The sequence below is a fragment of the Cucumis melo genome, chromosome 2 (genome assembly GCF_025177605.1).
Source record: "Cucumis melo cultivar AY chromosome 2, USDA_Cmelo_AY_1.0, whole genome shotgun sequence".
In the NCBI taxonomy this organism is placed as follows: domain Eukaryota; kingdom Viridiplantae; phylum Streptophyta; class Magnoliopsida; order Cucurbitales; family Cucurbitaceae; genus Cucumis; species Cucumis melo.
Window position 1 is genome coordinate 15,952,570 of NC_066858.1, and position 12,830 is coordinate 15,965,399.

The window sequence follows — 12,830 nt, forward strand, 5'->3', positions numbered from 1 at the left end:
TGGTAGGCTTTCTTTCTGATAATAGTAGAATCAAATAAAATGAAAATAAAATCAAAAGAGGCCCTCCATAAGATTGAGCTCAAGACTAAGAAAAAATGGGGAGGCTCAAAGATCATTGATAAAGACTTCGACCAACTAAAAAAACTTGGTTTGAAGGACAAAATAAAAAGTCAGTGGAAGTCCTACTACTATGTCCTTTGGATGGATAGGCTTGATGATAATAGTGAAATTAGAGGAGATTTTCATATTCGAAGAAGTCATAAAAGAAGATAGGCTTTAATCTAACATCAATATCTGCATGGGGCAGTATCAGTTTTCAAAAGGACGAACATTCTTTGAGCCTCTGCAATCAAACCCACTAGCAGTGAGGACAGGAGCGGTTGAGGCAAGAATATGGTCAAGTAGCTCCCGATTATCCCTATGAATTTGAGAAAGACTTATCCCTATGAAAAGGCTTCAAGGAATGCAACTAAGAATAAAGGTTGAAAAGAATATTTCAGAACAAGGCTTCGTAGGAGTTGAGAGGAGTTGCAAGTGGAATTCAGAAAGAATTGAAGTATAATAAGCAAAGAATTTATGAAAAACCACTAACCCGCATAGTGGGCATTGACTATAGCTAGAATTCGAAAAAGTTAATGAATAGGAGTAGTCAGATTGAGTAGGGCTGCTACGTATCGATCGGAAGATGCCATGTCGAGGCTCTGACCTCTCTAGGGCCCAAGACTACGTAAAATAACAGTCTAATGCAGGCTAACTTTCAAGGATTAGGTTTGTGTATCAAACTACTCCCATTTATGCTAGATTGAAAGATGAATTAAAAAGAACTTCAATCTATTATCAGAAATATTTCTAAAAGATCATAGCGAAGAGAACTCTCATAGGCCTTCATCCCATAACCACTTTCGAACACTCGTTAGGATTAACTAAACCACAAGGTGAAGTTTCTCATCTCAAACCAGTGGTGCAATCACATTTCAAAGACGAGGATAGTACCTCCCCAGTCTATGCTTGGCTTGCAACTTGAGTCGTGGCCCTTATTCTCATCTCTCAGCCCGAAGCTTTCCGTCCTAAGTTGAAGCTAACTTATAAGTGTAAAGGCCTCTCATTCAAAATTGAAAGGCGATATGTCTAGTAGACTTTCGTCGTTGCACTCCTTCAAATTAAAAGGATAAGGACTCCATAAATTCTTTATGCCTCTCCTCTTCTTCTTAGTATAGCAACTTCACACCTTTCATATTTTATATGGATTTGTCACTCATCCTATGTAGCTTAATTAGGTCTATTCAAAGGAAAACTTTAAGTCTCTTTTCACATTCTTTGAGCTTCCTTCAAACTTGTTTATTCTACCATATTAATCTTTGAGAGGTTCTAGCTGTGAGTCGAAAGACCTCTTTTTGGTGTAATCTTTCTCCCCTTATTTCTTCTCTTTCTCATGTGGGTATAAATGCCTTACTGGTCTTTCATGCACTATCTACAGACTATCAAAAACAAGAAAAGGATCTGGGCTTAGAGAAAAGATGTCGATGCCTTGGAAGCATTGATCTCTTTTTTGCTTTGTCTTTATGGGGTTTAGGGGTTGAGTTAGGAAGCCATGACGAATCCGTCCGTAGTGTCTTCAATCTATGAGAAGGTTGGTCTCAAAATTTGAGAGAGAGACTAGTGCTTAGCACGCAGCAGGCTCAAAGAATTTGAGAAGGATGTATGTGGCAAAGTCAAGTCTTTTTCAAGTGCAGACGGAGGCCTCTTCGCAACCTGGCCTTCTTTTTCATTATGATAAAGAAATGCTTTAGTGAAACCTTGGACTAAAAGGCGCACTTTATAAGGCTCAAAAGACCAATGCTGAATCTTGTCAATCGACTTCAAAGATGTGAGTCTTTAGTGGAAAATAGGTGTGACTTTGAATTAGCCAAAGTCAAAGTATGACTAGAAAGCAATGCATTCAATGTTTTTCATCCATATGCCATAGCCGCAACTAAGGATGCCTAATATCAATCTAGAAAGAGAAAAAGAAGTGAGTTCAATCGAGACTTCCTTTATTGGAAAACTTTTTGTGCCTCTGTCGCTTAATGCAAGCCCCTTTCGCTCCTTTTGAGTTTTCTTTCTTCCTCAAATTCTTTGAGCCTCCGCACTCGCCTTCCTTCTAACGATCGAACTGATGTCTGAGCTCTTGAAAGAAGGATGCCTCATCTTCCTTCCTCTCTTCCTAGCAGGGAGGTAAAGGCTCTTTGTCGAGATAAAAGAAATGCCCATTTCGCTCATTTTTATTGATCCCAACTCATTTATCAGAATAAAAGGCAGTTATTTGACTCTAATATTGATTTTGATGATAAATAATGGAATAAAAAGAAGATAAGACGAGTGAGAACAAGGTCCCTTGATTCAGAGTTTTTCTCATTATGAACATTGAATAACCCCCTCATCCCCTTAATCAGGCTGACTATTGTACACTTTGGAGCCAAGGCATCCTTATCTTGGTAGGCTTTCTCTTTCTCAGAATGCATGTGTTAAGTAATGAAACGTATCTCCTACTTTGCCTCTCCTTCTTAGTCGAGCTGCTTCGCACCTTTCAAGTTTGCAAATTCTTTGCTTTTTCTACTACACAAATTCTTTGCGCCTTATACTTGCAAAGATCTTGAGGAATTGAACTTAGGCTAGGGAACATAGGATTTGAGCCTACGGAGCGGGGAAGGTTAGAAGTTGACCCACTGGGCAAGACGCGAACGAATTACTTCTTTAGTACTTCTAAACTCATTTGGGATCCCCCAAACTTATCTACTTTGAGGCCCTATTCTGGTACTATCTCTTAAGAAGTCTAATGATTATTCATATTTCATAGGAAAACTAAAACTGAGGCAAGGTAGGCTCAAAGAATTTGAGGAGACTTGAAAGGAGAAGTCAAAAAAGAATCCCTTAGTGGGTTCATGAGCGAGCTTCCTTGTGCTTGCATAGTTGCTCGACCTATGAGCATTCCCCCATTAGTAAGAGAAGGAAATCCCAATTCGAGTTAGTCCCACTTCTAGGTACGAATGCGTTTGCTCGGTAAAGAAAGAAGAATGGATTTTTTTTCGCTCATTCACAAATTCTTTGCTCCTTTTGAGGCTCTGTAGGAGTTGTGAATAAAGTCTCAAAGAATTTGAGAGTCAAGAGCCCTCACTATAAAAGAGCTCTTCTCTCGACCAGTAGTTCAAGGGTCGAGTTCCTTCACACCTTGAAGACACAACTTTTTTTACATGCCCACAGGTCGATACTTCCTTTCTCTCAGTCTCGGGCTTTCCTCCTAGCCTAATGGCACCTGGTTCATGCCTATTCGTATGAATGGTGATATAGGAATACAGTAAAAAAAGAGTGAAAAGTTTTGCAATTTGCCTGACTACAATGGAGACTCCTAGTTAGCCTTTGACTCTAGGCTTTCATTTTGGAAAGACTACTACGTTAAAAGATAGTTCGCACTCTAACTTCGTACTTTCATTTTCACTCTTGAGGCGCTGACTATTTGGTCTCTCTTTTGATCTCAACTTTTCCTTCGTAAACTCAGTCGACTTCCTTCTTCACTTCCTTACTTATGAGAATACCTTGAAAGAGATATCTAGCCGACAAGACTGCAAATGGACAATTGGCTAATAAAGATAAAGAGGAAGACTTCACATAAGATCTTTCGACAGCTGTATTCTCTGTTCTCAAAGCAAGATCAATCATTCCAGATCGGAAAAATGAGGAATCTGAGCCCTAGGCTTTCTTCCTTCCCGATATCATAAAGGCATCAAGAAGAAGGAGAAAATCAAGAAGTTGTCTCTATTGAGGGAATTATTCTTTCAACAAGCTGATTTGATTCCGATACTAGGACGTCGTGCGATAACTATGATAAGAAGGAAGTCTAGTTTCAGTCGCATCGGGTAGATGGAGCGAGACAAAAGGATTCCACTTTTTAAACATAAAGGTAATCACTTAAGGAAGTAGGGGAGGGATCTTATGTAGCATCTTATCTTTCATTCGTCGTTGTGACGAGACCAATACTAGAAGTTGCCGATCTTCATCTTTCTTTTATTCTTCAATCGGGACGAGACAGAGTAGACTCAATGAGAACCTTCTTGAGTCAAGGATACCAATTAGATAAGATTATGAGGGTGGATAGAATTCTTCCTTATTTAGCTTTGACTTATCCACTACTTCAAGAAAGTTGCTACTTTATATAGCTCCATATAGCTTCAAATCCTATATATTAGATCCGAATAGTTTATGCCTTCGAAGTCATCTTCTTCTTTGCACTCCTTAACATGTAGAAGGTGCTTTTCTATCTTCTTAACTCCGAAGGAGCCTCCGTTAGGATCAAAGAGGTCTGGGGAAGACGCTCAAAGAATGACCAAAGTGGCTAAAATGTTTCCTTTTATCATCTAGAGCTTTACTTTAGAACCACTAAAAGACTTCTAATTGAGCGGTCCTCAGTCCTATTCAGTCTACCATATAAATCTTTAGGCTTTGTCTAGGATTCCTTTCTGTTGAGACTAACAAGACTAAAGAGTTCTGACATCTCTCATTTCAATCGAGACGTTCGAACTTCTTTCATTTTGAGACCTTTAGACTTGCTTATCCATTGAATTGATGTTAATAGTTCTATTATTCTTTGTTCATTCTTTGTTAAATCTAATTAAGAATGGGGAATCTTTCTTATGTTGACTCGAATAGTATCAGAATACTCATGGAAAGAGAACTTCCTTCGACAACATCTCTTCCACGAGGTGGTCTAGCTCCGCTCCCTATTCTCGTTCTTGATGTTCAAAATGCTAGATCTCATAGACACAAGCTTAGAAAATACACTCTTGTTGAAGCTGTCAATTTCAGTGCCACTGACTATGAAACTTCTCCTTCAACAATAGTTTCGACCCTATACCATAGGCTTTCCCGTTCTTTGGAGTTCGTTGCAAATTATTTGCCCCTATCCTTTGTTTATTGGTCCTTGCCGTAGGTGTAAACCTGATATTTTCTTGGTCTATTTTATTTTATTATGTGAAAGGAATAAAAGAAAAAATGAAAATTAAGTATATATATATATATATATATATTTAATGGTTTTTATTAAATAAAATAAAGAGAAAAGAAAAGAAAAAGGGAAAAGGATTTGTACATTCGGTGGTTTGCCTGTAAAAGAAACCTCTCACTGCCAATCTTCTTTCAAACATTTCTTCACCATTTCTACACCAATTTTCAGAGGGACTTCAAAGGTAAGAAGGCTAAGAAAGGAAGAAGAAGTTCAAAAAGTGTTTGTTGAAGAAGACAAGGAATTTGCAAGATCAACTTCTCTATAGTTCACTAAGCACATCTTTGGCTTTTTATTGATTTCAAGCTACAAAATTAGAATCAAGAGGTGAGGTTTACATTTTCTGAAATCTAATTCATTTTCAAACAAATTTTATGAAGAAAGCATGAGCAAATTCTGATGTTCATTGGGTAAATTTTGACAAAGAAAACAGGGCAGATTGTTTTCATACGAAATCAGAAGACCTCTGGTTTGTTTAGTATTTCATGGTGTACCAGTGGAGTTAGGATCTCTGCTTGGTATGGTTGGAAATCTTACTCAATTTACTACAACTCTTATGAAGAAATTGTAAACTAAAATGGACTAAAAATAAGTTAAATTATAGGGACAAGTTAAAGGGGTCGTGGTGTATGCGATTGTTTGAGTTGTTTTGTTTTGAGGAATATCTGAGATTATACACAGGGAATCAGAATTTCACATCTTCAGGTAAGTTTTAGAGGATCTACAATTGAAGATTTTGACATAAATAAATCTTATTTTGGAGAAGTATTGGAAGAGTTATGATCATTTGAATGTCATGTTGCGAATCTGGAAAGTTCTAATAAATGTGTCGAGTATGGTTTATTGTTTTTAAAGATAGACTTCTTTAGCATTATCCTTGGAGAGCCATGTTAAGCATAACATTTGAAGATCATGATATTTAGTTTCCTAATACTCGGTTCTGGTTGTTTGACAGGCCAAGAGAAAATAGGATGGATTTACACATCGGGAAACTAGTCTAAGACTGGAAGTGACCAAAACCAGTTTTAAAAATATTTTTTTGAGTGACCAAAACCAGTTTTAAAAATATTTTTCTTCTCCTAATTATTAATTATGATTGACTGACCTACATGTTTATTTACAAAGCTTTGAAAATCATTTAGATTCCATGATTATTTCCATGAACAATCTAAGTAAGCTTGAGCTTTACGAAAGATGAAGATAGCAGGCATGTTTTAATGTTTTCGTACGATTTTTTTTTATGTTTCCATTAACTACATGACTGAGGTGTTAAGCCCGAGGCTATATGGTACCGTGTGCACACAAGTTAGATTCCGTTGTTGACGTTGAGTGTACTCCGTAACAACGATGCTTTCATGAGTGCTGGGTGGGTCCACGACGACAAAGATGATGAGAGTGTTAGGCGGGCCCCACTACATCGTAGAGCTTGTAAACGTTTGTTGTACTGGGTGTGTCCTACACAACGTAGATTTGTCATGTTAGTTAAAATATTTTGATTACTTGATATGTCTTGCTAGATTTATATACCGAGTATTTAGGTAACCTATTCTTACTATTATATGTCTATGTTTACGACTTGTATAAATAGATTTATATGTGTAAGCTTTCACGTGCTCTTACCTTTAAATTTGTAGTTTTAAACTGAGTCACTCACTGAGCTTTATAGCTTACCCTTCCAAAATGTTTTACCCACTTTCCAGGTAGACATCGAGTTTCCAGTGCCTGATAGACTGCCTTAGTCTGCTGAAGCTTCGATATCGATTACCAGTACGTGGTTTGAGTTATGCTTAGAGTATGTTGTGTTATGATGTATATATCTTTGTATGATGTAGATACTTCATAGCTTGTGTAAGCTTTAGGAGCTGTGGTTGTATAGAAGTTTGTTGGTTATGTTTTGGTTAACGTGTCTCCAGGTTTACTCGTGAAATCTATTATTTTCGTGCTACACTTCATGTATGTTTATGATTAGTCTAGGTTCCGCTGTGTTGTGTTCAATGTATAATAGTTTTTATACTAGATTAGGAAGTTTATCACGTTAATGATTTCAGCGAAGTCGACAGACATCGATAGAGAAAAGTGTTGTCGGTCAGCTTTACGCTGTCTTTTGGTCTAACCTAGCAGGTAGTCCGAGAGGGGGTGTAACAGTAGGTTAATGTCGCTTCACTTCGCTAGGCTTGATCTTTCTTTAGAGTCTTCATTTATCCTTTCCTCGATCCAAATTTTGTCGAGGTTAAAGGGACCAGCAATCGATAGTGACTTTTCTTGTTCTCCTTGCAGTGGTCTTAGAGTTGCTGTTTAAGCTCTTATGCCCATGAAGCGGATCTCTTGCTCCAGTTTCAGAAGATCAGCGAAGACCTAGCCATTCTTTGACTCGCTACGTAAATAATATGCTTTATTGTCTTTCATAATATATTCAAATATTGCTTCCGATGCCTCGAGCTACCAGCTATCTTAGCTTGAGTTCCGATATTAGTTCCGAATTCAAGTTTGAAACTTCCTCATTCATGTAAGAATGCAAACTTCTTCTTCAATGGAATCAGAAGCTCTCTCCGTATCTCTCTTTGCTTTCATTCTTCATGTTGGTGACCGGTTCGAGAGATGGAAAGCTTGACTTTCTGACTCTTGAAGGTCTATGATAAAAGTCAAAAGTCTTAGAATATAGATAGGTTTTCACTGGGTCGTGGAAATAGAGTTTGAAGAAAGGTCGGCGAAGAACTCGTCGTCGACTTTCTCTCATGAGGCATACTCAGCAACTGTAGAAAGAAGAAAAGTAAGGGTAGTAGATCGAATCAAAGGAACCTCTCTAAATTTAGCTCGAGCTTCTTCGAACCTCTGTCTGGCCTTAGACCACACCTTATTCATTGACTCCTCTCTGCCTCTATTGATCCTTGATCCTCTCATTCAAGTTGGTTAGCACCTATAATAGTCTTGAAACTAATCACCAAAGGTGTGCGAGATCCACCTATTTTGGTACCCCTTATTTCATCCCTTGTTCATCGATCGTCAAGTCATATGCCATATTCAGAATTCATCGCTTAACAACTCCAAGACCAACCCAGAGGAAAGTTTCTCATTTCAGAGTCAATCATCAAAATGGTGTGGACACTACTAGAAAAAGAGTCTTTCTTGACGGTTGTATTTTTAATTTCTTGATAGTTTCTGAAAAAACGTCAAGAAAGGGGTGATTTTAAAGAAAATCTATCAAGAATTTTTATGAAAAGGCGGAGGGTAGTGAATTTTCAACTTTCTTGACGATTTTGAAACATCAAGTAATATGCATTTTTTCTTCACATTTTAAAATCGTAAAGTATTATCTATTAAAATTTTAACGTTTTTAAAACGTCAAGAATTTTTATGAATTCAACATTCTTAAAGTTTTTTAAACGTCAAATGAAATATACTTATCCTTGACATTTTAAAAACGTCAAGTAATATCGTTTAAATTCTTAACATTTTAAAACGTCAAGAATTTTTATGAAAAGGCGGAGAGGATTCATTTTCAAATTTCTTGACATTTCTTGACGTTTTAAAAATGTCAAGAATTACTAAAGAATTAAAAATATAAAAACCTAAGATTTTTAAAACATAAACCTAATTTTCCCCTTTTCTTTTTACTCTTTCCCTTTCCCTCCACACAACCCCAATTTCCCTCTTCCTTTCTCACAACCCACACGATGCCATACCTTCTTCTCCAACTCACCCATCCCGAATGTCGCTAAACACCATCGAACTTGCTACCATCTGACGCCGAACGCCGAACGTCGAATGTCGCTGTTGCTACCTGCTAAGTACCATTTGAACACCTAACGCCTGCTCGTCGAATGTCGCTCCCCTGCTCACCGAACGCCAGTCAGCCATACGTCAGTTATACATTTTCTTGTTTGAGTAATCATGGTTTTTCTTTCTTTTTTTACAGTAACCTTCAAATGTTATGCTTTGTCTTCTCAAGTGATTTTAGATGTCATATTTAGACACTTTTCTGGGATAAATAGATGAATTAAATTCCTTCTAGATTTAAAGTAGTGAACATCTAATCTGAATATATATAATGGGGATTCGTGGCTTTTTATTTCAATCATTTAAACTATCCTCACCATTTTTTCCTGTTTATTTGATTGTTTTCTGTACCAAACTATTAGGTGTTTTTCTCTAGGCCAACTCAAAATGCACGAGGTACTTCAACAACTACTAAGAAAACAAAACTAGGTTTGTTCTCTTCCCAATTTGAATGACATGTTAGTTTTTATGAATTGTTTGAGTTGGAGAAGGGGCCTCCCCATATACCTACTTTTTCTATTTCAAATTTCTCTCAATCTTTCAATTCAACTGCGTCTCATTATGGTTCTCTCTCTAATAATATTCATAATGTAAAAGGAGTTCCTTCTCGCAAATGGGAAGTGGGTATGCAGCCATCTCAAGGTAATAATGTTGCAATACTTTCTAATATTCCTTTATGCAACCATGGTTCCTTGTATTCAGCTAGGAATTTAAAGGGTCTAGTGCTTTCCACATCCATGGGTTTTATTTCTTTTGGTCCTAGAAAGGGGTGTTGCGATAAGACGAATTTCATGGTTTGTATTGTAGCATGAGAGGTATGAAATATTGTTTAAATAATCACAGCTGCAAGTGCCCCTAATCCAAAACCATATCCCCTTTTTAATTCAAGTAATTGAATGATTTCTATGAGTATTTATTATGGTGTTCGCTAATGGTTTGTTTCTCATTCCAAGAGCACCCGTAGTTTCTAGGGTTGAGAGCTTGTCTTAAGTAAGATTAATTGTTATCTAAGTGAAGTCTTTAATTTGTTTGGTTTATTTGGTGGCTTTAATTTCTTTTGTTAATTTGATGGCTTTAATTGTTGTTATGTTTATAAGATTTGACCTTAAGCTTTGTTTTGTAGTTATATTTATAACTTCTTACTATAGCAAATAACTTTCTTATCTTAAAGTTTTGATGAGAAATTTTTTATGAGCTTTTATTTTGACGATTGTTTATTTTAAAGTAGTTTTCATAAATTAGTATAACCTTTTCTACTATAATTCACTAGATTTTGAATTATAGTACAAAAGGTTCCAAGACACTTGAGATTTTTGTTGTTATGAGTTCCTTTCTTTTAGTTGGTTTTAAATCATATTATACAAGTATTTTTTTTATTACATGAGGTTGCCTATTTGGAAGATAAAGTTAAACAGAGTCATAGTATGTAGAAAGGTTCCCAAACTTGCAAAACATCTTGGAAAACGGTCAAGAATATTTATTTTTAAGGATACAAAATTATGAAACTACAGACTTTATTATTTTTGCTAATATCCATGGGCAATATTTTACTCTTTATTCAAAAACTTTTTATTTTATAGTGTTGTCTTTAGAAGCCCAATTTGAGTTAACCTACTGCTTTCATACATTCAAATTTCAGATTTCTCACAACAATCTTTACTTCATTGCTTCCAATGCCTACTGATTCTTTCTTAATTCCGGTATGTGGATTTGCTATCTCTTTTCATTCCTTCCAATGTCTACTGATTCGAAACTAGAGTAATTCTTGTTGTATAGCTTGTGCTCTGTGTAACTGAACTGTTGCTTAAACATGCTATATTTGTCGTGTATGTGGTGGTTCTTTAAACTTTTATACATTTTTTTTTGTCGAGTTTTATGCAGCTTGAGTTTTGTTTAGTTTATTTCGAACTTAGTTAAAGTAGTTTATATTGGTCTATAACCTTTGGGTACTCTCTTTTTATTTGGTTTAGTTGAGATAATTCGATGTCAATTGATTATTTGTGGATGGGATATAGGTGAATGGTTGTTTTCTTTTTATAGCCATTGTTTGGGTTATAATGAGTTTATTTCTACTTTTGATCCATCTTTATTGGACTTTAATGAAATTGCAAGTTTGTTTGCACAAACGAGTTTTTGTATCTTTATTCTGAAGCTCTTCCCTTTTTTGAATCTTGTTAATCATCTCACGTTAATCATTCTCATGTTTGTGTGTTTTCGATTATGGTTCGTTCATCTAAAATGTACAACACACTTAATCAAGATATTTATCTCATTGTTTATAATGCAAAGGTACAACTTGGTTGCACTAACATAGAATTTCTAAACAAATTATAAATAAATAATATTTAATTACACTTATGTGTTTGAAATAAATTAAATATGTGCAAACTTACTTAATATCTAAATAAGTATTAACTTAAATATCTCAAGGTGCTCTACTCCCTAAAAGTTCCATGCAGGGCTTAGTACCACTCCTACATGTAAGGACTTTCATTTTTAGATGTCTAGCAAATGTGAAGTATTAGACTTGTAAATGGTAGAATTAGTTTGTTCATCCTTGTGAATTAGTGGATGGGGTGCTATATCTAATAGGGGACGAGGCTCTGAGTTTGAATTTGTGAAATTTGAGAGTGGAACAGTCAAGCCATGGGAGGGTAAGAGAATTCATGAAGTTGGGTTGACGATTTGGAGGTTACTCTTGGAGGTGAGAAGAAGAATTTCTGTTACTTCTTATGCGTACCTTACAGACACAATTTTCCTTTAGATTATTGAGCATGGTTTTTCTTGTACGCTTGAGAGATCATTCTTGTATCATGGTCGTATGTATGTCTCTTCTTGGCACATTTGCTTGCACTCTAACATCTTCTCTAAGAAAATGAAGATTAGGAATGTCTTAATGATTAATTTTTGTGTTTGTTGCAATTTGTTCTCTTAAATCAAACATGTTTTTAAAAAATTAGATTTGTTGTTTCATATTATGTTTTTTTTCTTTTTTCTTGATAGGTGGTTATCCCATTAGGAGATATTGGTGAAGTATTTTATGTCTCCTTCTCTTTCCATAATAATTTTGCTGCTTTCTTATAAGAATTATTGTGTATATGACAAAATCTCTTTTGATTGAAGATACGAAGGACTCAACATGCATTTATCAATCCTGCTGTAACAATTATTCTTCGCATGGGTGTTGGTGGGCATGGTGTACCTCCATTGGGAAGTCCTGATGGTTAGTACCTTTGTATACTTGATAGAAACCTCATTATGTCACAAAATATGAGTTGAAATTACATATTTCAAGCTTGTCATTGTCAAATTTCCTTGATGAAATTGTTGTTTCTAATTTGTAAGCTTCCTGGTGGTGGTTGGATTGTGATCTGCGGAAATATTATTAGAAGTACATGAAATGTGTCTTTTCGTTTGTAAATCTTGATTATGCACCTAGATACTTCGTTATCTTTCCTCACTTTCTCATTCCATTTTCAGGTAGGGTCAGATATAAATTTGCATCATTTTGGAATAGGAACCATATGGTTAGAGCTTTACAGCACTCAGTGAATAACTTCCGTGAAATGCTGGAAGCTGAGAAGAAGGCATGTTATTCAGACCTTAGGTTTTTCTTTTCGTTGATATTTCTTGTTGTTTGTGTTTTATTTATTTATTTACTTATTTATTATTATTTGTTATAAGAATGCCCTTTTATTTGTTGTTAGGAAGACTTCAAACTTGGAAATTTACTTTGTTGATCTAATTCTAATACTGTATTATGATCCTTACTCAAATGATGGAAAATTTTTGCAACTTTCTATGAGGTTTGTTTTTGTTTGTTAACTGTTGTTCTATTCTGCAGGAAAGAAAGAGGGAAGAAACAGCAAACATGGAGGGTCTTTTCATATGGAGGGGACTGATTCTTTGAATTGTTCATATGGAGGGAGGTTGATTGGTATATTTTTTAGACTTTGTGTGTTAGTCATTTTGAAACTTTGTTGATAGGTTATTTGTTCATAGGTGAATTGTTCATATG

The 12,830-nt window shown here is 35.7% G+C and overlaps 1 protein-coding gene across 2 annotated transcripts; it reads left to right on the forward strand.

Moving 5' to 3' along the window:
* The first annotated feature begins 8,674 nt into the window (after nucleotides 1-8,674).
* Nucleotides 8,675-12,637, forward strand: LOC103502745 (BAG-associated GRAM protein 1-like). Of its 2 annotated transcripts, XM_017047806.2 has the most exons (7): nucleotides 8,675-8,895; nucleotides 9,175-9,241; nucleotides 9,410-9,454; nucleotides 10,452-10,512; nucleotides 11,816-11,845; nucleotides 11,936-12,035; nucleotides 12,293-12,637. In XM_017047806.2, exons 3-7 carry the CDS (start codon nucleotides 9,426-9,428, stop codon nucleotides 12,493-12,495), a joined length of 423 nt encoding a protein of 140 aa, XP_016903295.2. In that variant the 5' UTR covers nucleotides 8,675-8,895; nucleotides 9,175-9,241; nucleotides 9,410-9,425; the 3' UTR covers nucleotides 12,496-12,637. The 2 variants fall into 2 exon arrangements, with proteins under 2 accessions (XP_016903295.2, XP_016903298.2); XM_017047809.2 differs by lacking the exon at nucleotides 11,816-11,845.
* The last annotated feature ends 193 nt before the right edge of the window (nucleotides 12,638-12,830 follow it).